This window comes from Pelodiscus sinensis, chromosome Z, assembly GCF_052426305.1.
Source record: "Pelodiscus sinensis isolate ZL-2025 chromosome Z, ASM5242630v1, whole genome shotgun sequence".
NCBI classification, from domain to species: Eukaryota; Metazoa; Chordata; order Testudines; family Trionychidae; genus Pelodiscus; species Pelodiscus sinensis.
In genome coordinates this window covers 38,579,649-38,606,188 of record NC_143085.1, presented here as the reverse complement: position 1 = coordinate 38,606,188, position 26,540 = coordinate 38,579,649, and the positions used below count along the sequence as shown (strand labels likewise).

Sequence of the window (26,540 nt, the reverse complement as noted above, 5' to 3'; positions counted from 1 at the left end):
TCTAGTGTATACTTTCCTTATAGTAAAAATGTCAGTTCACTTACAAGAAATTATATCCATACAAAGTTTGCTGGTCAAATTGAAATATCTCTACTCTGACACTCTACACAGTGTTCTGTTACATTTTAGTTTTGAAATTTTGCATCTCTTAATTTCAGTATCAAGTTGGGCAACTTTACTCTGTGGCAGAAGCTAGTAAAAATGAAACAGGAGGTGGTGAAGGAATTCAAGTCTTACAGAATGAGCCTTATGAAAAGGATGGTGAAAAGGGACAGTATACCCACAAAATCTATCACTTAAAGAGGTAAGGGATGTATTTGTTGTCTTTCAATGAGAGAAGTACTGCCCATGATTTCCCAGCTTTTTTTCATCATGGAAGAGTACTACATACTTTCAGTTCTGACCAGGAAGTGTTTAGAGCCAGTTGGGAATGTTAAGAAGGGTAGTAGGCAAGAAGAGGAGCACACCACAAAATCAATCTGAATATTAGGAATGTTGGCAAACATTTATTTTGTAAAAGTGTAACTGCTGTGGGAGGTAGGGTTGGTAGGAGGGGCAGGTGACTGCAGAGCCTGCATTTGCGGGGAGCCAACTTAAAAGCCTGTTCCCTATAGACACTTGGTTTTCACCCTCCCCCCACTGCCTCTGATACTGTAAATGATTACATGCTAACATCCCTACTGAATAGACCAAAAAAAAGTCAGTTTTAGGCACTTTAAAGAAGAGTTTCCTCTGAACATAGTTCATCACATTGCTCATGTTAAACACATGAGTTTTAACAAAGGCTGTGATATTTCAGCCTATGGTTTTGTTAATGAAAAAAATTCATGGCAGATTTATATACCTGTTAACGTGTATTTTTGACATGACTTGACTTGATACTTTTCCCTGTTTAATGTGAGCACTTCCTCAGCTAGGCTGCAGGTCTCTGGTCAGTTCCTGAAATTGGGTTATATTTGCTGCCAGTGAGCTTTGATTTGTTCTTTTTACCAATAAGGAAATGTCTTTTATCTGAGGTCATTTTCTCACATACTGTTTTGACACACATGCACCAGTGTGATATTTCTAGTATAAAAAGGGATTTAATATCCTGGCTGCAGTTGCATTCAACTTGTATTCTTGAAAGGAAAGTGATCATTAATATTTGCTTATTAAAGTTGTTGCTGGAATCTTGCCACATCTGCCGAGACTCCTAATCTAGTTTGTCCTTGTCACAAATGTAAACAGACTGTCCAGTGGATCAAAGAGTACAGTTCTATATCTAGTACACTTTTTTATTTTTTGAATGCTTAAATATAGAACAGAAGGTTGTTGTTAAAGATGTAGAAAAAAATGGCTAACAAACAAAATTCTTGAATAGAACTAGTTCTCTGCTGATTGATAGGTGAAAGTCTTCAAAGTTACCAATACAGTTTTCTGACCTAAGAAATTCCTCATTAGTTATCTGTCATTTGCATGCATAAAGCAGATTTCGGTTTCAAATAAGCCCATTCCTTGTGCTCGGGTTCTATTTGTTAGGTGTAGGCAGTACGGAGTAAGGAAGGGCAGGGCTGCACCGCATCATAATCCCTGGTGGAACTGTAAAGAAGTTGGGACAGTAAAGACTCTGGCTGTATTGGTATCTGGGGGCTGTTCTGTTGCTGGATTTTGGAGGGAGGGGATTGCTGGTCTCTGTGTTTTGAGGCCTCTTACAGCCCCCTCTAGCATCCTACTGCTGGAACTGAGTTGTGTAGGGATTTCTTTAACTCTCCTGGATAAATCTTCTTTTGCTGTTGTCTGTATTGTTAACATGCTTGTTAACAGGTATTTTGAAATAAATTACCAAAATGATTGAAACGAGTGATTTTATTGCTATTTTGTCAAAGTATGAATCTTGCCTTTTTGCACAGATTTCCCCCCAGGAATAGAATGAATGTGTTTACACTCATATGTATATGTCACTTTCTGCGATACTTGAGACTGCAGTTCCAATTGTTTAACCTTCAACATTTTACATATTTAAAACTAGAGCTGGTTGAGCAAAACTTTAATGATGTAGCTAACCCTCATCTACCAATTCATGAAGAAAATTTATGAAGAAATTATTCATGACCGTTTGATCAACTCTGTAAAATTAAAAAAACCCCAATAACATATAAAGCAAAACCATTGCTGATATTTTGTCATTGGCTCTCAATACCATTAATTATGAGGTGACTAAGGGGGGAAATGATAGAGGTATATAAAATCATGAGTTGTGTGGAGAGGGCCAATAAAGAAAAGTTATTTATTAGTTCCTATAATAGAAGAACTAGAGGACACCAAATGAAATTAATGGGGAGCAGGTTTAAAACTAATAAAAGAAAGTTCTTCACACAGCGTGTAGTCAACCTGTGGAACTCCTTGCTGGAGGAGGCTGTGAAGGCTAGGACTATAACAGAGTTTAAAGAGAAGCTAGATAATTTCATGGAGGTTAGGTCCATAAAAGGCTATTGGCCAGGGGGTAGGAATGGTGTCCCTGGCCTCTGTTTGTCAGAGGCTGGAGAAGGATGGCAGGAGACAAATTGCTTGATCATTGTCTTCAGTCCATCCCCTCTAGGGCACCTGGTGCTGGCCACTGTGGGCAGACAGGCTACTGGGCTAGATGGACCTTTGGTCTGACCCAGTACAGCCATTTTTATGTTCTTATGAGGTGTTGCTGACATGATAGTAGAGGGGGTGAATATAACTTCTTTCCCTCCCCCCAGCCTGTGCTTTTTCAATGCCTGGTGTGTCTGGGGGAAGCTGAGATGTCACTTCCAGTACAGAGCTGGAGCAGGAGTCCAGTTGGTTTAAAACAGGGAGCCTCTGTCGGGGTCCTGATGGTTAATGCATTTCTTATATAGCTATCTGCTAGTCCTCAGTTTGTGCTATCTAGGGAAAGAGGGTGTGATAAAGGCTAATATTTATGGGAAATTCAGGTTGTGATAAGTATTTGTTAACTTTTAATTTAGTCTTTGGTTAACTATTTTTCTAGTTTGGACCAGTAGCTGCTCCTAACTGCAGTTGCTCTTAAACTCAGTCTTTTTAGTGACTTTTTTTGCTTGTTAGTGGTGCGTAGCATTTCGGGTGTGTGTATCTTTTGTATTAAAATCTAAGACATTTTGTTCAGCTGGCTCACAACTGATCCTTAGGTATGTTTCCTTTTGGTGGAAGAGATTGGTACTGAAAGTATTCCGTGTAAATTGGGTGAACTTAATTTGATGTCTAAATGTTAGAAGGGTAGCCAGATCTGCATGTGTCTGCTAGTCGGAATACTTCGGTAGTAAAGTTTAGCAACACCTTATCTATTCACTTTAAAAACAGAAATCTCATGTTTGCTATCAAACCAATCAAATTGTGTTTTGCTATCCAAGATTAAAATTGTTCATCAGATTTTTTTTTTTTATTGCAAAACAGTTTCCAGCTAGGCAGCATGAGCCAAAGCATGAGCTGATCAGCTGGAGCTAACTGTAAGCATATGGAAATTTGTATACAGAAATTGATGTACACGGTTGCTATAGCTACTGTGAAGTTGTTAGAGTATATTTATTGGGTTGACTCTTGCTGGCCCATCTCCATTTAAATCTGTTTCAGGCATGGAGGTTGAATAGTTGAAAACAACAATACATTATTTTGCCATTTGTTCTGGATCTCTCCCATCTAGTCAGTCACCAATGACTTCTACAGTGAGAGTGAGTTTGCACTTGAGCAATCCTGGTGAAGAGGTGATCTTCACTTACCAGTAATTCAATAGGGAAAGGATGACTCTTCCATTCCATTTGAGGCAGAAAGATGGTGACTGAGTGATTGTTCAGAGCGTTGGACTTAAGCAGGGTTCCTGGCTTTGTTCTTGGGCCCCTTCATTCTTATCTCTGAGTAGCCAGAGTTGTTTTCTTGATCTAACAGAGTATGGGACACCGAAAATATTTTCCATTTAAAAGGAATCTGTTCAGGAATAGGGCATCATTAAATGCTGGAGATAATGAAATGTTTGTATGGAATTCAGACAGGCTATAGAATTACATTTCTTTCATAAATAAGATGGGACTTGAATCTTTCACCTTGAGAAATCAGAGATAAAATCCAGACTGGAGAAATGAGTTCAGTAGCACTCTAAACATATAGCTGATAATGTCACTCTCAAATACTATGTTATACGGGATTAATTGGTGTGGAAAGGAATAACTAACTCCTGGAAGGTTGTTGCAGGGAGTTCTTGAAGTGCATGGGCAGAGCTGAGTGTAGATGTCTATACTGTACCGAGCCGGAGTATATATTACTGATTACAATTGTGTAAGCTACAAATTGACATGTGGTCTTAATTTTTTTTTTTAGTGATGTTGGGACTTCTGATCCATTATGATTAATGAGATCGTCCTCAACTGTAGATAGAATCTCTACTGCTGCAGGGCATAAATCAATGACCAGCTGTCTGGGGTTCAGAAAAAAACCCTTCTCTTTTGGGGTTCTGTGCTTTACTTTGAAGCATCTGATCTGCCCACTGTTGGGGAGAAAATTCTGGATTAGGTGGGCCTTAGGTTTAACCATGCATGACAATTCCTATAGTAGAAATTTGATATTTACTTGGAGACATATTGGGATAATTTAGTTAATTCCTAGCCACATTCTAGGTCAGAGCCACCTGAGCTACATGACTTCATCTGTGTTGTCATGTCATGCTGCTAGAACAAGGCTGGGCAAAATATGGCCTGGGGACTAGGTCTGGCCCCACAAGCAACCAGATCCGGCCCACAGAGCACCCTGCTGGGAGTCTCAGACACACATCTGCTGCAGTTTAAAATGCAGTCTGTGCAGCTCTCTGCTCTGCAGGCAAGGGGAAGCTTTGTGTGATCTCCTCATCCTCGGCCTAATGCTCAGCTCTTATTGCCTGGAAACAACCAACCAGTAAGAACAGAGCCTAGCCAATCTCTCAGCCCTTATTGTCTAAAAACAACCAGTCAATAGGAGCTGAAAGATTGGCCAGGAGTTGGGGAGGTAACGCAAGCCTCTTCCTCCTCCTGGAGCTGAGAGCCATGTGGAGGGAAGAGCCTGCAGTTTCAAGTGGTCTGGGAATGCAGCAGGCAGGGAGTTCACCCTGCCTTGGAGATGCTGCAGGATTGCTGGTCAGGAGACACTTAAGTGCCTCACAGCCAGAGGCTGTCTCTGGCACCCCAACCCTCCTGCACCCCAACTCCCTCACTCAGGTCACCATCCAAACCTGTACCCCCTTGCCTCAGGTCACAGCTCCCTCCCAGATCCTGTACCCCCAATACCCATCCCCAGGCCAGAATCCTCGTCTACACCCAAACACCTTCCCAGACCCTGCACCCCATTTCTCTGACCCAGGCCTCAACCTCTTCCTTCACCCAAACTCCCTCTCAGACCTCACACCATCTCCTGCGCTAGGGATGTAAGCAACTGATTGACTAGTTGACTATCTGATAAGCAAAAGCACTAGTCAACTAGTTGCTTCCCCCCACTTGCTGCCTCTATCTGAAAGAGGAAGCAGGATGGGGGCAAGAGGAGAGGGGTTCCCTCCAGCTCCATGGGAGGGGGCTGGGGCACAGTGGCATTCCACCCAGTGGGGCTCTTATACATTTCAAAGCAGAAGTGCCACATGGAAGATAATGGAGCAAGTAATTAAGGAAATCATCTGTAAACTCTTGGAAGGAGGCAAGGTGATAGGGAACAGCCAGCATGGATTTGTAAAGAACCAAACCAAGCTGATAGCTTTCTTTGATAGGATAACGAGTCTTGTGAATAAGGGACAAGCGGTGGATGTCATATACCTAGACTTTAGTAAGGCGTTTGATACGGTCTCACATGATAGTCTTATCAATAAACTAGGAAAATACAACTTAGATGGGGCTACTATAAGGTGGGTGCATAACTGACTGGATAAGCGTACTCAGAGTAGCTATTAATGGTTCACAATCTTGCTGGAGAGGTATAACAAGTGGGGTTCCGCAGGGGTCTGTTTTGGGACCGGCTCTGTTCAATGTCTTCATCAGCTATTTAGATATTGGCATAGAAAGAACGCTTATTAAGTTTGCAGATGATACCAACATGGGAGGGGTTGCGATTGCTCTGGAGAATAGGGTCATAATTCAAAATGATCTGGACAAATTGGAGAAATGGTCTGAGGTAAACAGGATGAAGTTTCATAAAGACAAATGTAAAATGGTCCACTTAGGAAGGAACAATCAGTTTCATACATACAGAATGGGAAGCGACTGTCTAGGAAGGAGTATGGCAGAAAGGGATCTAGAGGTTATAGTGGACCACAAGCTGAATATGAGTCAACAGTGTGATGCGGTTGCAAAAAAAAGCAAACATGATTCTGGGATGCATTAACAGGTGTGTTGTAAGTAAGAGGCGAGAAGTCATTCTTCCGCTCTACTCTGCACTGGTTAGGCCTCAGTTGGAGTCTTGTGTCCAGTTCTGGGCACCGCATTTCAAGAAAGATGTGGAGAAATTGGAGAGGGTCCAGAGAAGAGCAACAAGAATAATTAAAGGTCTGGAGAACATGACCTATGAAGGAAGGCTGAAAGAATTGGGTTTGTTTAGTTTAGAAAAGAGAAGACTGAGGAGGGACATGATAGCCATTTTCAGGTTTCTAAAAGGGTGTCATAAGGAGGAGGGAGGAAACTTTTTCATCTTGGCCTCTGAGGATAGAACAAGAAGCAATGGGCTTAAACTGCAGCAAGGGAGGTTTACGTTGGACATTAGGAAAAAGTTCCTAACTGTCAGGGTGGTCAAACACTAGAATAGATTGTCCAGGGAGGTTGTGGAATCCCCATCTCTGGAGATATTGAAGAGTAGGTTAGACATTTATCTATCAGGTATGGTCTAGACAGTATTTGGTCCTGCCATGAGGGCAGGGGATTGGACTCGATGACCTCTTGAGGTACCTTCCAGTCCTAGTATTCTGTGATTCTATGGAGCCTGGGGCCGGTAGACTCAGAGTCCCCCACTGGCCCTGGGCTTCACACAGCATTTCAGTCTTTGAAATGCACAAGAGCCCCTGCTGAGGCCCTTGTACATTTCTAAGGCAGAATGCTGTGTGGCACTTCCACGTTCGAAATGTAGCAACAGTCGAAATTCCATTGACTGTTCAATTCGTTGATTAATTTTAACATCTCTATCCTGCAACCCAGTCCCTTACCCCAGGTACCCTAATGCTCCCAACTTCCACATGTCCAGACCCGCACCTCCTCCAAAGAAAAGTGCAGCCTTTGACCACTTTACAAATTCTTGGAGTGGCCCCCCCACCAAAATTATTGCCCACCTCTGTGCTAGAGAGAGAAGCAGTTTCTTTAGACTAGGGGTGGGCAATAATATTTAGTGGCAGGACACTTGGATAAGTGATCAAGGGCAGCACTTTTATATGGAGAGGTCATAGAGTCTGGGATAGAGGTTGGATGTAGAAGGGTGCTCAGGGTAAGGAATTGGGGTGCAGGAGAGGGTGCAGGGTCTGATAGGGACATTAGGTGAAGGAGAGGCTTGTGGCCTGGGGCAGAGGATTGGAGTGCAGGGTCCAGGAGGGGATATGGGTGCAGGAGAGGATTCTGGCCTGGGTGAGAAGTAGGACAGAGTGCATGTTCTGAGAGGAAGTTGTGACCTGGGGCAGGGGAGAGTGGGGAGAAGAGTGTTGATTGGTGACCTAGGGCAGGGAGGCGCTTACATAGGTAGTTCCCAACAACAGCCCAGCGGTACCCTCAGGCAAGCGCTCTGCCTGCTGCAGCCCCACGCTCAAAGTGGCTTGGCTATTCCATGTAGCTCTCTGCACCATCTGCCACAGGGGAGGCTTGTGTGCTGCCCATTCTCTCAGCCCATTGGTCGGTTTCCGAGTAGTGTCAGATGGTGCAGCCAGCTACTTTGAATAATGTGGAGCTGCTCAGTGCCCAAGGGTCCCTGTGCATCAAACTGCTGGCTGGATTAAAAGGCTTGGCGAGTAGTTCTTACCCACCCCTGCTCTGGGCAATGGTGTATACTCTATTTGAAGAGAAACGAAAGCTAAACTAAATTTGACTGATATAATGCTGCTGAAAATATGCTTAATTGGCTCACCGACTTTAGGCATGGTAACATTATTGCATTTCATGCAAATTAAACTGATTGTTTATGCATCGTAATTTTTAATATGCTTAGGCAAAATTGCTAGAAATCTGTGGAATCTCTTTCACTTGGCAAAGCTGTAACAAATGTACAATATTTTGCTCTTCACAGTAAAGTTCCTGGATTTGTAAGGATGATTGCTCCAGAAGGCTCCTTGGTATTCCATGAAAAGGCTTGGAATGCATATCCATATTGTAGAACAAGTAAGCTTGCTCTGACTTGATTATTAATTTTTTGCTTTACTGCTTAACAACACTATCAAGTGGTTTAGGCCCCCAAAGTTTTGCAGCTGGATTGAAAATATTTTATAGGTAAATTTTTGTCAAACCTCTTGGCTGAGCTATGCAACCATCAAAGACATGACAACTTAAATTAACCAGCAGACTTCAATCCCAAGACATCATAAGGTGGTAGTGCATGATGTCCCTAGTACAAGACTTAAGAGCCTGACTAATATTTATTTCCAAGTTCAGGATAAAACCTGTTCGGAAATAAACATTACAGTTCCTAATGGCTTCTACAAATGAGCATAAAGGTTAAAAATGATAATTATAGATACCATTAACAGTTCTTTGATTTGATGCAGTATTCATATGTAGAGTCCAGAAAGCTTTTTCTTCTTTACAGGAGATGTTGCATAAAGCAGATTTCATTCAGATTGCATTTCTGAAGCTTTGATTTCTTTAAGTTTCAAGAATGCTGTCCATTTTTATTTTTTGCCATCTATTGTGTCAGGGAGTATCTAGACTACATGGGTCCATCAACGGAGCCATGTAAATTAGTTTATTCGGCATAGTCAAAGAAGTGGGGATTTAAATAATCCCCGCTTCATTAAAAATAAACATGGCCGCCGCGCTGTGCCAACGATCAGCTGATCCGACACAGTCTAGACATGGATCTATTGGCTGGGGAAGCCTTTGCTGACTGATCCTGTAAACTTTGTTTCACGAGGCATAAGGGATCGGTCAGCAAAGGCTTCCCCAGCCGACAGATCCGCGTCTAGACTGCCACGCTGTGTCAGATCAGCTGAATGTTGGCACATAGACGGAACCATGTAGTCTAGACACATCCTCGGTGTGTTTAAAATACCTTAAACCATACTTCATCTTATTAACAATCTGGTTCATAGAAATATGCTGATAAATGAGGTTTTTGGGGGGTTATCTTATTGAACAACGGGCTTTTAATGAGAGATTGTATTATACCTTCTGTATATAACTCGGTCTGTTACAGATTGCTTTAGCATTAAAACTTTTGTGACAGATCTGTTCCACACATTAACACTATTTTGAATGCTTCCTTTTCCTTTTTATTGCATGTTCATCTGGCTTTCAGTTGTGACGGTGAGTACCTGTATTATTTGTTAAATATGTTTTTTAATGTGATTCTTGGTTATTAAAGTTGTAACTGACTTTCTGATGCTCCATAGCTGCCAATTCAGACTCTGCCTTAATTAAGATTTCACCAGTCAGAAATGAGAATTTTCAGATCCATTACTTGCTAACTTGTCTTCCTCAGACTTATTTTCCTTTTTATCGTGTGCTCCTCTCATTACTCACTCTGCTCTTCATCATTCCTCATATTGCAACAGTACACCATGGCTAAACTCATTTAATAGCTGAATACACAGTTTAAAATGTCAGGAGTTCCACAGGAAGATATCCGGGAAAGGGAAGAAATTGCCTTGGGGTCTATTTCCTGCAAGTCTGGTATTGCAAGCTAGCTTTGCCTTTTTGCTTCAAACACGCTCTATGCGATTATGGCAGGATCTGGGCACGTGTTCTGTTTGAAATGGGCAGCTAGTACCTCTGGAGGAGCTTTCGTCCCACCAGAGTAGTAAGTATTTTCATGGATAGCCAGAAAGCCTGCACCCTGTCTATTTCAGTGGTCTTGTATGGTAAGGTGATCATGGAAACTAGTGCTGAGGAAGGCCAAATGTGTGCCCCAAATGCAAGTACATAACATATGCCATTAGGGAAAGCTGAAGTGAAAAGCCCCTCCAACTTAAAGTATTCCCAGGCAATCCCCCCAAGATTTCATTTTTGCCATAATCCTTGAAAAGGGTAAAACTTCCAGTTATAAATATCTAAGAAGCGTCCACTGTATTTTATCTGAGTTATTACTCTATTCCCTGCAAAAGGCCAAATTAAGCAGACTGTACATTAGGAATGTAAAGGGTTAACAGGCTAACCACTTACCCAATAAGCGTATGTCTTGCCAAGATGCTTACTGGGTAACAGGTTAACTGGCAGCCTGGCCTGGCCTAAGCAGTCCCTTGCCTGCAGCCTGGCCAGAGCATTCTCCTGCCTGTGGTGCTGTGCTCCAGGATTTAAATGGTTAAATTTAAATTAACATTTTAAATGTTCATTAACCTCATTCTGTACATAGTCACTTGAACGTTGTTTCTTGTTGGATTCACTCACTTTGAATTTAGAGACGGAAAATACTTGAGTCTTTGAACTTACCAGAGACAGAATACTGTGTTAGATGGAGCACCAGTCTGGTTTGGAGTGGCAGTTCTTGATGTGGTTCCAGTCCAGAGCTAGCTGCTGCATATTCATGCTGAATGTCTAGCCTATCATATAATCCTTCAAGTTAAGTGCAGCTCTAGAAGGGAAGAGGATTAGTTCTTTCTCATTTGATTTATTTGGTTGTGCCCAAGAACTCAGATGTCTCTTCCGTGAATGTAAGCATGAAATACTCAAAATAGTCATTGCACTGAGCAAAATTGGTATGCTAAGTGGTAATGGTTTAATGTAATGGACACACAATTGCTATTGTCATTTAATGGGAGTTTGTGTAACCTCGTGCATCACTTTGCAGATTTGTGAAGCACTTCTCACTGGCAATGCAGTAAAGTGCATTTTAAATTAATAGTAGATTTTTATAAATGAGCAGCTTCCTTTGATTCTTGTTTGGCCCATGCTGCAACATTGCTACTCAGTGTGGTACAGCTCGACTAGTCAGAGTAAGAACAGCACCAGCAGGCTTTTTAACAATGAGCTAAAATCAAACAAATAAGCCCCTCTCATTAAAAACTGTTGTAGTGGTGTTTAAACCTGTTTTTGATCTCTTCTATAGAATACAGCCACTATAGCTTGAAATTAGACAATTGATGATGGGATGCTTGGCAGAAATACTCCCTGCCAGCATTTGAAAATATAATGGATCATGTCTGTAGAGATGACGCTGATACTCACTCTCAAGACAGGGCTGTCCCTACAGGAGGCATGGGGCTGGGAGCAACTTCCCATCCCCCCCCCAGTGCCGCAGGCCCAGGACAACTCTGCTGCAGGCCCTGCTCCCACCACTGTTCTTTCCCCTCCCTGAGCAACACAAGCTGGAATTTATCTAGGGGGCCTGGCAAGAATTGGTGTATTGTCCCTCCCCCCCCATCCTTCCCCTTGCACTCACTACAGTGGCAGGAGCCAGAGCTAAACAGCAGCCTGCTCTGGTCTGCAGCCGTTTCCCAGTCTGCTGCACTCTACTTCACTGTAGTGGTGGGAAGCGGAGTGCCTCAGCCCCAGCCCACTTTCCTGCCATGGTGAGTTGGCGGGGCTCCACCTCTGTAGCTACCCCATACCAGAATACCATGGGTCTGTGGCTAACAGAAGGGCTGTCTCATCCATAGGACTGTTGAGGTGGCTGCTGCAAGGTTCCCCCAAAGCACGGGGCCTGGGACGGTTGCCCCCAAACTGTCCTCTGGACTGAATGGCTCAGTTCTCAGAACTTACAGCCCAACATTTAATCCACTCTGAGATCTAAAATATTTGTAAGACACTGAGATGAAGATACCTTATCATCCTTTGAGCAGATAATGAATAATCCAGCAAGGAGTATGTTGAGTTTTCTCTTACCGAGAAGGGCTGGAGACTTGGGAATGTTTTGAATGACCTGACCTTCTCATTGGGAAGCTTATATTAAATCAAACTCTACTTCTGTACTGCAGAACATTCCTTCCTTTTTATATATGCCTTGCCAAGAGCACAGTGTTCTTTGTGAAAGTAACATCAAAATAATAGTTAGCTCTAATTTTAAAAAGTGTGTTTTCTAACATATAAAACTCCTTCATTTGCCACATTTTTTTCCAATAGGCAGTTTGTCAGAAAGTTAGCCGTATGTTGGTCAAATCTATAGGGCTCCTTGTATGGGAAGAGCAGAGTAGTAAGTCTGGCTCATGTGCAAAAATTCCTATTCCTGATTAGTGAAGTCTGGTTCATTTAAATTGGTTTAACCCAGAATCTGGATTGGTATCACAGAAACTTTAATTAACCTCAACTTTAATTTTAAACTAGTACTTGCAGTAATGGTGCATCTCTCTTCAAAAGACTAACTGTTATTTTTTTGTAAAGTGCTTCGACTTTTTTCTAATCTTCTATCATCAGAAGTAATGCACATTTGCTTGACCTGTTCTCTGTCAAGCAAACTTCAATTCTGCATCTGAATTTATTGTGGAGTCTAAGAAAACAGCTTGGGTTTCACTAAAGACCAGATAAACAAAGGATTGCAGATGGGGCTATAAAGCAAGTTTAACCTGACCAATCATAGTATTGTGCACATAAAGGTGCATGTTCTCTGACTTGGTTAATACAGGCAGTCCCCGAGTTACGCGGATCCGACTTATGTCGGATCCGTAGTTACGAACGGGGTTTGCTGCCTATCTCCCTGGTCTGCTGGTCTCCTGGAATCAGCTGGTCTCCTGGAATCAGCTGCTGATCAGTTTCAGCAGCAGCTGACTTGGGGATGCCTGGGGTTCTTAAGTTGAATCTGTATGTAAGTCGGAACTGGTGTCCAGATTCAGCCTGTTGAAACTGATCAGAGGCTGATTCCAGAAAGCCAGGGGCAGAGCAACTCTGCCTCGGGCTTCCTGTAGTCAGCCGCTGGTCAGTTTCAGCAGTGGCTGAATCTGGACGCCAGTTCCGACTTACATACAGATTCAACTTAAGAACAAACCTACAGTCCCTATCTTGTACATAACCCGGGGACTGCCTGTAACTCCATTCCTTTCTATTCTGTGGAGGAAGGAAGTTTCATGATCAGCTTTGTTTCATAGTCCCTGTATTTTATCACATAACTTAAAACATTGAAAATTCTTCAGGGACATTTCCTACTCTTAGTGCTGTAGGAAAGATCTCACACCAGAATAGTATTTTTGTATGAAACCTTTTGTTGAGATTTCTGTGGTATTCAGTCTTCTAAATAAAAAATAAAATAAAATTCGGACTTTAGATGAAATAGAAAACTTGCAGTAACATGGGTTGGGGAATACTGAAACAATTTGGAAGAGTCCAATTGAAATGTTTACAAATTCTCAACAACTATTGTGGGTAGGTGTCCTGTCATTCAAGTTGCATTTTATGCTCTAACCAACATTTCAGGTTGAGGTGTGGGGCATCTGAACGTAACTGTTTCCATGTGCAGTAATGGGGCCTTTATTATTCCCGTTAATATCCACGTTCAAATGGAAAGCAAAGTTGGTAGTCAAGGCCTGTTGTGTCTTCCTTGGTGGTGACATGAACTTGTTAAATATAAGATTTTAAAAAGGAAAAAAGTGTGATCACCCATCAGCTGCATGTGTTTGTTTCTTACAGAATGAATATATGAAAGATGATTTCTTCATAAAAATAGAGACCTGGCATAAACCAGACTTGGGGACATCAGAAAACGTAAGTCAGGGTCCAGAGTAACCCAACATTTGCCTTGTTTGCTGCACACATGGATCCTGGTGAACCAGTATCTCTCTTTTGGCAGTGGGCAATAGCTGGTCCTTAAAGGGGAAAGCAGCCTCCCTCAAACAAATAATAAAAAGTACTCCTGTAAATCAGTCAAGCTATTTCTCATACCGTCATTGAAGGAAGAAATTAGGGAAAGGGAAATGTTTTTATTTTCAAAGCTTACAAGATGTTCAGGTCAGATAGTGAATTGCAGTTGTGCTACCTAGATATTGACTCTGAGCACTTGTGCAAGGAAATTTTTTATCGCAGATTTTTAAATGTTGGTGGTCTCCTATCCCAGTGGTTCCAGCAAGGGGTTTTAATGAATTGTAGGCGCTTTGAAAGCACGCATGCAGTTTTCTTGATTCAAGTATTTTATTAAAGGTACAGGCTGAAATTCCTTTTAGCTAAATTTGAAAATATTCCTGGATATGTCCTTTTCAGTATAGCTGGTTCAGTGCAAATAGGGTTGCGTAAAAACTTAAACAACAAATGATTCTCCAGCACCTTAGAGACTAACAAAAAATGTAGATAGAATCATGAACTTTTGTGAAGGGTTGTTAAATGTCGGTTAATTGAATAGTTGATTAACCTCATGAATTCTTATCGGTTACTCAACTATTCTTTAGGCCCTAGGGGTGGGGCCAGCAGCCAGTGCACTCCAGCCTCATTCCTGAGGAGCCCCTGTCACTCCATGCTGCTTACTCTGTGTCAGAGGCAGCAGCGCAGGGTGCCAGTGGAAGCTGGTTCACGAGGGGAGCTAATTTAAAAACCAGCTCTCCTTGCAGATCAGCTGCCTGTTGCCCTGTGGTGCCACCTCTGATATGGCGTGGAGGGCGGGTCTGAGCTTCTAGACCCTGTGCAAGCCAGAACTGAGCTGGGCTGCCACCTGCCTGGCTCCTAATATACTTCAGATGCAGAACAGTAGTAGGGGTAGGTCCTGGACCTGGCGTAAGCTGGGACTGAGCCAGGCTGCTGGCCAGCCTTCTAAAAAATTTACTGGTGGGGGAAATGCATGTAGTCAATAGTATTAACTAATAAGTTTTTGCTAATCGATGAATTGACTGCATCCCTACTTTCGTGGGCACAATTATGAATTAATGAATTCATGTGATTGAAACAAGGGGTCCTGAGGTACAAATAAATAGAGAGATAGGGGATAGGATGGGGGGGAAGGGGAAGAGAAGGAGGAAAAACTCTTGTCAATTTATGTCCATGCTAAATTAAGCTAATAGATTGGGCTGCAAGTGCCCGATACTTAAAGTTTGATGTCATTAGGGAGTTGAATATAGCAGTCCATCCAGTTCATGTCTTTGTTCAAACCTTGATTAAAAGCGTCAGATTTACAGCTTCTCTTTCCAGCTGGTTTTTTAAATTTCTTTGTAATAGGATAGGGTGATGTGTAATTTGGACTGTCCCTTTTCTCCTCTCCATTGAAAGAATAGTCAGATATTAATGATGGGCAGCTATATAAATGTCCATTTTCAATGTTTGCATGACTTGCTTGGACCATTTTTTTTTTTTTTTTTTTTTTACACAGCTTATAAACCTGAAGAGAGATGACTTACACTAACAAAATAGAAAATAAAAAGTTTTCCTAGATAATTATGCTTGTGCTTAATCTGAAGTGTGTATATGTTTAACAGCAATATGCATATGGCACATGTTATTTATCTGGGTCCTTCTGTTTGCATTAGGTCATGTCTTGATAGATGTTGATGAATACTATATACTAGCCAACTTCAGAATGTGTTGGAGTCTCTGATTTAAGGGAACATTTGTCTAGCATATTGAATGTATAATTCAAGTTACAGGATTTGATGTCCTTAGATGGAAGGAAAATAATAGACAAACACATCTTAATCTTAAAATGAAGCTTCTCTGAAAGCACAAGAACTGAAGGTTTAATAAAGTTATTACTAAAATGAAAAACCCAGTAACTTTAAGCCATGTTCCTTCCCCCCCAGTGATTTATAACGTAACTTTTCATCTTTATAGAACTCAGAAAAATCTGGGTAATCCAAAATTAATGCAGTGGCTGTGATAAGATGACACAGACTGAAGCTCCTTCCTCTCCCCATTGCAGGTTCATGACTTGGATCCAAATACATGGAAGAGTGTTGAAGTTGTTCATGTTGACATTGCGGACAGAACTCAAGTAGAACCAGCAGTAAGTAGACATTGTACTTATTGAGAGATGATTGTCCTGTCTAGCTAATTACTTTAGACTTTATTTGCACCTTTAGCATGGTTTTTTCATTGTTAGTAAATAGATTGATATCAGAGTATTTGATCTCAGTTAAATATAGCATTGTTTGAGAGACATATTAATCTAAATTGGGGGCTGTCAGTTATTAAAGTCATTAATCATGAGATTAAGAGTGGCAATTAATTGCATTTTATTTGCACTGTTAAACAAAATACCAATTCAAATTTATTGTACATTGATATTCTACATTTTCAAATATATTGATTTTAAATTACAATTTGGAATACACTATGTACAGTGCTCAGTTTTTTATTACAATATATTTATTGTAAATAGATAATCATATTTTTCAGTTCACTTCATATAAATACTGTATTGCAGTCTTTTTCATGGAAGTGCAACTTAGATACAGAATTATTTTTAAAAGCTGTTAATCACAGTGAACACAAGTCATTAACACAACACATGAACTCATTTTTTAATCCACGTTAATCACATATCTCAGTTTTTTCTTCACTTACTGTACTTTATTACTTGGTGGACACTGGCAAAATTCTATGGTGTTCTCATGATCTGGAGGGATGAAATATCAGAAATAGTTAATGCAGCAAAAGTTCAGATCTTTTGAATGGGGAATTTATTTTTAAAAACTTCCAAATGGTTCCCTGGGTAAAGAGGTGGTTATCTGTAGCCATTGCAAGGTTGAGTTCCAGTGCCATGGAAGTACTACAAGACTGCAATTCTTTCCTATGCACTAAGCACGCCTCTGCCTCTAGTGCTTGTTCTATACAACCCATTGGCAGCAAGTGATCACTGCTATTTGTGACAGAGTATACTTAGATTCACTGTAGCCTCATGGATCAAACAAAGTACAACAGCTTAACCAATGCTATGGCAAAGTATAGCTATGGAGTGCAGGCTACTCATTATTGTAAGTATCAGGAGTTATTCAAACTGTCTTCCACTCAATCCTACACCTTGCCCTTCAAACAAACCATTGCATCAGGAATACATGACCTAAATCACAAGGAGAAGACTGCAAAGTTGGAGCTTCTGAAAAATGCACTAGCTGTTGCTTTGACCAGTGATCACTGGATGTCTTTGAGTGGTCATAGCTATCTTGGTGCTACGGCACACCTGATTTTTTCCATGGACACTGTTGTTATTCACATTAACAGTAATACATGAAACTGTGATTAGTTGCAATTGATCTTTTTAGTCCAGTTAGTTTATTTTGTATTAATAACTTGCATTACCAGCACGTAATTGACAGCCCTAATCTAAATGCTCAAAACTTTCAAGTGTTGTGGGCATTTCCTAATCTATCCAGTTTGATTTTTTTATCACATTACTAAAAATACATTGCCTTTAAACATACAGCTTTTAATCTTAACAGTACAGTAATTGACTTGACCAACAGTTGTGTGCTGGTTTTAGTGTGTGAGGCTGAAATTAAATGGAAAGAGAACTTAAATCTAAGTCTTCTGCATGGCCTCTCATAGAGCTCTGAGACCAGACCATTGCTTTTGGTTGCTGTTTTAAGAATATGTTCTTAAACACCCCTCAGCAGGATTATGGCAAGTTCAAGAAGATCTGTGTTTGTGCTGAAATCTGTCTTGGAGAATTGCTTTTGCATCTTTTTTTTTTTTTTTTTCCCCTCTCTAAACATCTGCCAGGCAGTGAAGCAATTATCAGCATATAGGCTGGCCTTTCATCTCTGCTGACAGAGGGTCCAACTATAACTAGATAAACACCTGTGTCATTTCTTCCACTTTCACTTTCCAGTTACTGCTTTATTACTGCTATTTATTAGTCTAAGTATATAGAAGTATGTCAAGCACCTCCCAGAGAGCCTGCCCTGAGAACTTACTTCCTAGTTTCAGATGTGACTCAATTTATGAATAGTGCAATGAAAATTACAGTGGGTACACTAGTGAGGTTACACAGTTAGTGTAGTGAGGTGCGCAATGTGGTGTTACAGTTCTGGATATGCTCATGGAACTAGAAGGGACCTTCTGGGTCATCGAGTCCAGTCTCGTGTTACTGCAGGCAACCTGTCCATTTAATTACATTTATAAACTTAGCAAGCTGCATCTTAAAACTAGTTAGGTAGCTTGCTCCCATTACTCCTGTTGGAAGCCTGTTCAGGACATTATGCCTCTGATTGTTAGATACTGTCTTCTAATTGTGGCTTAGCCAGCTAACCTGGACATGGCAGTGCATGGGTAAGGGGGTGGTAAGGACACGAGATGTACGAATAATAGCAGAAGAGTTGCATGTCCCTTTGGAAGCAGAAAAAAAGAGGCTTATTCTCAGGCATGTGTAACCCACACATTAAGTGTGGTTACTGAGTATTGCAAGTGGCACCTAGACCACTACAACAGTTAAGATCAAGAGACCTCTACAGCATGGACTGGGAGCCAGCTGGCTTTTAGCTCAGAGGGTAGAGGCTCCTAGAGTCAGCTCCCGAGGTCCCAGGTTCAAATCCGCCTTGGTGGTGGTTACAAGTGGAGGCTTGTCCGGGATCCATGCTGTAGAGGTCTCTTGATCTTAACTGTTGCAGTGGTCTAGATGCCACTTGCAATACTCAGTAACCACACTAAGTGTGTGGGTTACACATGCACTTTTATACAGTGCATCTGCTTTTCGCTCCTTGTGGTGCCCAATCCATGCACCAAAAAAAGTGATATCTTTAATCCACGATTGCATCACATTGACCTGTAAAGGACAGGTACAAAGATGACTTAGTCTGTCTTAATTGTGGCATGTCCTGACTTTACATATTGAATGTGGTCTCCTTACTATTGGCTTAGCCTATTACGTGAAATGTTTTTGACTGGATGTCTATTCTCCATTGGCCACCTGCTGTTAAATAGTTAATCTGAAAAGAATGTTGAGTATCTTGATTTGATAATATTTGAAGGTTAGCTGATACATTGTGTAGAACAGTTTTGCAAGAAAACTTGAGTTCTGTTCATGTTGCTCTATTTTGTTCCTCTTTTATGTACGCATGCACATCTTTCTTTCCCTCTGCACTGTTTCCCCCCCCTACTTATAAAAGAGGAATTTGTGTTTTTTCAAGCAGTCCTAACCACTGATTGAATATACTGTGTGTTAATGTATTCCTTATGGAGGGAAGGAACTCTGTTCGTCTTAACTGCACTGTTTACTAAGTTCTTTTTCAGTAATTTTTATTTTTAAAATATCTTCTGAGAATTTCCATTTAACTGAAGTTAAAGTGATTCCTACCTGCATGAAAATATGAACATTTATCAGACCTTGTGGTTTTGTCATTTGCATATAACCTTAGAAAAGTTGCAGGTAAATGATGGGTATTTCCTTTTGCAAACCTGGAATTGTGGCAGGCAAGATCATTGCTGTCATCCGTAAGAATACTGGTTCTGACCAATGTTCCCTGTAAATTGTACATTTGTGCAGCCATTCAGGAGAGATTCAGATTTTATCCAGCAGATTAATAGGGCGCCTTCAGCTAGGTTTTTTTTTCTATTTGTGGTGCACAGTTGCACGTGCCTCGGTGAATATAAAATGTTGTTCCACACATGGACAGAAAAAATCTGCACATAGATGGAAAAGATTAGAGGGAACATTGGTTATGATCATAGATAGTATAGGTTTGTGTGTAAACACTTGAAGCTATGCTAATTATTAGACTCCAAAGAAGTGAGTAGTGCTTAAATCTTACCACTCTATGGGATCCTCTTAATGTAATTGCTACTGTTTACTTTATGCCCTTCGTGCACCATTAGAAAATAGGCACTACTGTACTTAGTTACACCATCGGTGTATTTTTTTATTGAAGATTGACCACTTAATGTAGCTAAATTTCTCTGTTCAGACTCCACTTCTCATCTGAGGCATTCTTTGCCTGGTTCTTTTAAGTAGTCTGTGGAGTGCTTTGTATCACTTGGCCTATTTTTCCTTTAGTCACAGCATTAGTTCTGGTTTTGCTGGGCAGAGGGTGGGGTGGAGATTGTGTAAATGCTTTTCCTGTCTTTTTGTGTGGTATTTTTCTGATGTACTATAGAGAGGGCTTGCTGCTCTCCTGTCTGAGGAAAGTTATGTATATTTTCCTGTCAATTCACAATTTTTCTGAAAATAAGGTAATTAAATTTGTAATTTTCTAGCAGTTGATCCAAATCCCTAGGCAGAAATTTTTACCCTCCATACTAAATGAGTAAACTTTGGCCTATCTCTGTGTGTGGCAGTTCCTTTAGTTTCTAACTGTAATCAAAACTATATCCATATAAATATAAAAGTAGTAAAGGTTCTAATGGCATACATATGCTAACCCACACCCTTGTCTGTCAAATCATTTGTATACATTTTTACATCTGTTTTTCTCTTAAGGTACACATTTAAACCTGGTCAGTCTTAATTATCCACAGCACTTTGTCTAAGTAGCTTTTGTGATTTGTATATAAAAGTCACTTCTTGAGAGCTGATGAAGCTTTAAAGCATAAGCAGTAGTGTACATTCAATTAATATAAAGGTTACAATTTTTGAAGTAATTGGACGGAAAATGAGCATAGTGAAAACAGTGAAATTGAAATCAGGTTTGTAGCTATTTCTGTGCACTGAGATTACATCTGCCTTTTTCCAGACCATATCTGATCACTCTTTTGTTTCTAGAACAGCATCTGTTTTTTTAGTAATGTCGTTTAGTACAGATCTGTAAACTTTCTAGCAATGGTGCACAAATACCTGAAGTGACAGAATTTCTGTAGAACATGTGGTATCATCCCTGTTCTATATTTCTCATTAGAAATGCAGCTCAGAAATTTGAAAAAATTTTAAGAGGACTTTTAAAATATTCCCACTTTGAAAATGAATGTTTCATTGAAGGTGAAATGGAGCTTTACTTTGAGGAGACTCTTCATGGTATGTTGTATAGCTAAAAAACCATATTTTGTTAGCCCAGAAGTGTGGCTGACAAAACATGTGGTGTTGGAGGCAGCCTAGGAACTTCTTGCCTAAGCTATTCGGCCCATGGTACAATACTAAGGGGCCCTGTTCTATTCCAGATGGCTCATAAAAAATTGTGTCTAGCTCCGGGCTACTCAACTTTGGAATCTCCAAGGGCCGCAATGATACTCACAGCGCATGCTGAGGGCTGCAACTTAAGTGTAGTTGCATATACATGCAAATATATATGCAAATAGCTTCTTTCACAGTGACAGGCATGAATTCAAAAATGAAGGCAAGTCTACACAACATGCAGGCCCCATTTAAGTCAGTTCTGCTGATATTAATAAAATGCAATATTTACCCGATTTTCATCCATATGACAGCACTTTTAATGAGCAATGACAGTCCAGGAATTTAACTACTAAAACGCATGTCAGCAGAACACCATTATATGACTCCTTTTTTGTTTCGGCTTCCAGCTACATGTTGAGCCCCACGTAAACCCAGACTGCACTGCAGGCCTCAAACAGGCCGTGGGCTGCATGTGCTCTGTGGGCCTTGTGTTGAGTAGCCCTGGTCTAGCTTGTTCCTTGCACTTGTCATTATCCCATTTTCATCTCCTTTATCTATCCCTATCTCATGGCTTCTTCCAAGTTGCCCTGCTTGCTCGGAATAACCACCCTTTCCACATTTCCCTTCCCTTAAACTTTCAACATCTGAATGCTTGTCTGACATGCTTGTACTATTTGTTTTGCTAGTACATTGTAAGTCAGCCCTGTTACACTCAGATGTGAGCTGTGGCTGCAAAACTGTTCAAGAAGAGGTCCAAATGAAAAGATGAATCTTAATTGATTGTTTAAATCTCAGTATTTTTACAATGAAGCATAACATTTATTGCTTCAATCAGTCTTTCCAAAGTACCTCCATCAAAACACTCATGCATGCGCTCTTTCTAGTTGTTGGAGAATGAACAGAGTAGTGATGAAAAACGTGTATATTTATAGTTCCCTGAAGTACCATGGTGAGAAGATAGGCAGTATGCCTGTAAAATACCTTCTTGGCATTGACCTATTACTGTGTAGTGAGAGCATGTGCACTTGCAGTGCTTTTATCAGTCAGACAGGATGGGTAATACTGACATACAGGCTCTGCCAGCCAATGGCTGTGTGGCATAATGTTTCTGGTAATAGTGATGATACTAAGCTCTAAAGCTTAAGCGTAAAATTTAACACTGGGATATGAGTGAGAACTCTGAGAGATTGTCCATCTGGTTACTCAGTGCTGTGTCTGTTGATGTTCAGGAGGTTTTCTTGAGAAACAAGCATATAGAATTCTAACAAATACGAATGGTGCCTTGTTGAACTTGCTTAAGTTAGGCCCAGGATAGAATTTTCCTCTGTATGTCACTGCCCTTCTTTCAGGGCAACAATGTCTGAGAGGCTCAACTGAGGTGATACAAGACTGTAGTGCTGTTACCTCAGTGGTCACCAACCAGTTGATGGGGATCTACTGGTAGATCTTGGAGCATCCGACAGGGGATCCTAACTAGCTTGGCCAAGAGGCTACCAAGTGCCGGCACTTCAGCTGCCCCTCCCCCCACTGCTGCATCTCTCCTGCCCTTTGCTTTGGAGCTGTCTCCTCAGGAGCCTCCTGCTTTCTGTGCAGGGCAGGGCAGGGAGAAGAGCGGTGTCCACGTCAAGGTGCCCCCTCTCCTACTCTGCATCCTATCTCCACAGAGCAGAGAGGGGGGCACAACAGGACTTGGGATGGAGTTTGCTGGCTGCTTTTGGGAGCGGTGCAGGGCCAGGGCAGGGGTGAGCCTGCCTTAGCCCCACTGCACCCCCACCCAGGAGCCACCTGAGGTAACAGGGCCCAGCTGGAGCCCACGTCCTGAAACCCTGCCACAGTCATGAACCCCCTCCAGATCTCCAAGCCCCTACCTGAGCCCTGATCACCCCTGCATCTGAACACCCTCCCAGAGCCTGCACCTAGAACCCCTCCGGCACCTCAGCTGCCTGACCCAAGAGCAGCTCAGAGCCCGTTTTGTACTCCCAATCCTTTAATCCAGGACCAGAGCCTGCACCCCAACCCTCTGCCACAGCCTGGTGAAAGTGAGGGAGGATGGGGGAGAGAGGGAGAATGGAACGAGCAGGGGCTGGTACTCCGAGAAGGGGCACGAAGGAGGTGGGGCAAGGGTATTTTGATTCGAGGTAGATCTTTGACAGCACTTAAAAAGGTTGGAGACCACTGTGTTATCTCTTTCCACATTGGTGTCTGTTGGCATCATCACTGGCCAGGTTTTAGAAACATTTCTTTGTGGAGTCTGGGATGGGTCCGTGTCCTTCTGAAAAGAATTGCAAAGACCAAAGCATCTCCATTAAGATTTGGTTAGTTATATCAGGGTTGCAAACAAGTAGTCAAGTAGATGATTCACTGATAAGCCTTGGTTTATCAATTAATCTAGTCAACTATTTTCCCTTCTCCCTCTTGCTGCCTCTGTATCGGAGGCAGTGGGGCTGGTGGTGAAGCAGGAGCTGATGCTGCATGCTTTGTGGCAGCCTCTCTTCCCTCCACCCCCCCACCTGCCCTCTCTGCGGCAGTGAGGGCAGCTGGTCTGCAAGGGGAGTTGGGTCTCCCTGAAAGTGGGGCTGGATTGCACTGGATGCCGGCCCCACCACAGGGGACTATAGAATAGTCGACTAACTGCAAATAAATCATGTGGTAAATTGGTTATTCTAGTACCTGCTATCTAACATCCCTAACTTATATAAGTAAAGGCTGAATTAGTTTAGAGACTCGTTTGTCCCATCTATTGGACATCATGGAAAAGCTGATTATGAGGTCAGTTTAGCAACGTTGCAAATGATGCTGACGGTCCCTTTTGAAGTGCTGTCTTTTGAAAGGCCTATGAATTCTCCACATGCTGTTGTCCTGTTGAATTACAATTTTTTGCCCGTTTCTTTTAAGCTTTCAAGTAGCTTTCCATTTTTCAGCTGTATTGTTTGTTCAACACTTGCCTGTTTCACTTCCTAAGAAGGACTTGCTGCTTTTGGGAGTTATGCTCTGGCTGTATAGATAGTTTCCTTGAGCTCTGAAAAGAGCTTTTGTTTATTTGTGATCTGGGTCTAGTCCAGACTCCTTCCTCCAGGCTTGTGTCTGAGAAGAGTGCTAACAATTCTGTCTTGTGCATCGAGATTTTAATCCAGTCTCACTTTTTCCTTCTCTTAACCAGACTTGGATTAATTGATTCAGCGTCTTTGCACAAGTTGGTCTCTTTCTTGTTCCAGAACATTTTTTAAATAAAATGGATTAGTCATGGTAATTTTTTTCTTTAAATACCAGATTTTACTTATCTGTTACTTTTCATTTGCAATATTTTCTCTCTTGTCTCATCTCATATTGCTGGTCTTTCTCCTCTCTTCCCCTATGCAAAGTGTTAGAAGGCAGAACATTGTATAGAATAGGATGTTCTAGTGGGTTCTGGCCAAATAATTTTAGAAGATGTGGTAGAATTTAAAATCTGTCTATGGAAAAAACCAAAGCTGCATATTTAGGCAGGCACAAATGCTGAATTGCCCAAGCTGAATTGTACAACCATGACTCTGCCTCCTTAGGACTTGCTTATGTGAGTGAAAAAGCCTTGAATAGCTATTTCTGAATAATTCTTCCTTGTATGAACAATGATACTCCACTGAGTGTCTTTATGTAATTTAAATCAATCTACTTTGGAAGCTGATTTACCTAATTCACAGACATTCTCAGTTCAGGATGAGAACTCTTACAAAAGAGATTGGGTATGTCTAGACTACAGGCTTTTTTCGACAGAGGCTTTGTCGACAGATACTGTCGACAGCCTCTGTCGAAAAAGAGTGTCTAGACAACAGCCAGTTCTGTCGACAAAGCAAACCACTTTTTCAACAGTCGAGATGTTCTCTTTTGAAAAAGTATAGTAACTCTGTCAAAAAAGTTGTTCTTTGTAGAATGAGGTTTACTGCCGTCGACAAAATTGCCACGTTCTGTCGACTTTCTGTCGACAGAACTCGGCGGTAGTATAGATGCAGGTATAGTTTTGTCGACCAAAAGTCCACTTTCGTTGACAAAACCCTGTAGTCTAGACACTCCTTCAGTGAGGAATAGCTGTTGCACTCTAATTTCACAAAGACTTCTCCATGACTTCTGTTGTAGGCAAGACCTTAGTATTTAGCATGTCTGTTTACAGTTTCTCAACTCTAATATTATAGAGCTTTTCCTGCAGCCCGCTGAAGAGGTGCACAGGTGTCCTGTCTCATTCTTTGCAGGTATTTTATGGCAAAGAGAGAGTAAGCCCTTGCTTTATACTTCTTATACATTGCTTAAATGGAATCTAGCTTTGTGTACTTAGTAGATGCTGCTATTTGTATACCTAAGGTTTTAGGGAAGTGTGTGTAGGACAGTGAGGTTGTGTAAAGCCTGTTGTAAATGCACAAGAGGGCAGACATAAGGTTGTACAAAGCCATCCGGACCCCATGGGTATGCATGTGGGGCATCTAGCATGTGCTGCTATATGTGCTATTGGCAGTGTTTGTGCTCCTGTGGGTTGTGAACTCTATTTTAAATATTTTCAATGAGTCTTTTTAAATATAAATAATACAAATAACTACACTTATTTTTTTAGGTTTAATCCTTTGAGCACGCAGATTCATTTAGTGGAGGGCTGTGATACACTTAAGTCTACCATTTTTATGATCAGTAAAAATACCTCTTTTACTATACAGGCAGTCCCCGGGTTACATGGATCCGACTTACATCGGATCCCTACTTACAAACGGGGTGAGGCAACCCCGCACTAGCTGCTTCCCCCCAGCAGACCAGGGAGACACGAAGCTAGCGCCCCCCCCCAGCAGACCAGAGACACGCAGAGTGGCTTTTCTCAGCAGACACCTCAGCTTGAAAATAAAGGACTGAGGGAAGTGAGGTGTGGGAGAATAAAACTGAGCTCTGGAGAAATGTTTGGCTAGAGTTTTCCCTACAATATGTACTAGTTCCGACTTACATACAAATTCAACTTAAGAACAAACCTACAGTCCCTATCTTGTACGTAACCCGGGGACTGCCTGTATCTATATTTCCACTGTCAAATATCTTCTCCAGTATTAACTATTTAATATTAATTACCTTAATTAACTTCTGTGTAGACACCATTCCAGACACTATCAGCATAGGTAGGATTCTTTCAAAACATTTTTAAAAACAGAACCAAACTTGTTTACAGCATGACCTGGTGTTATGTCCTAACTTACCACTAGCTTGTCTCTGAACTGTCTCATTTCACTTCACCCACAGTTTACCAGGCATTGTCCTTTTCAACCCTGTATGTAGGCTCCTAAACAGGTTCTGTGTTTACATTTATCTCATTTCTATTTATTACCACGTTTATAGGTCATAGGGCACCAGTGCTATTTTTAGTTTGAGTGGGGAATCACATCCCTGCTTCTAGTGCAGACATTGCCTCGTGTCTGCATGTCTCTAGATCAGTAGGTTCTCATACGTCACTGCACCGCAATTTCCTTCTGACATGAAAAATTACTCCACAG

The 26,540-nt window shown here is 41.4% G+C and overlaps 1 protein-coding gene across 1 annotated transcript in view; it reads left to right on the top strand.

Annotated features, from left to right (window-relative positions):
* Window positions 1–26,540, top strand: part of PITPNB (phosphatidylinositol transfer protein beta) — a 77,846-nt gene that overhangs the window by 12,573 nt on the left and 38,733 nt on the right. Inside the window, exons 3-7 of the mRNA XM_089775283.1 lie at window positions 159–304; window positions 8,230–8,321; window positions 9,454–9,461; window positions 13,710–13,784; window positions 15,919–16,002. Coding sequence (XP_089631409.1) covers window positions 159–304; window positions 8,230–8,321; window positions 9,454–9,461; window positions 13,710–13,784; window positions 15,919–16,002 — 405 coding nt within the window. The remainder of the gene's footprint in view (window positions 1–158; window positions 305–8,229; window positions 8,322–9,453; window positions 9,462–13,709; window positions 13,785–15,918; window positions 16,003–26,540) is intronic.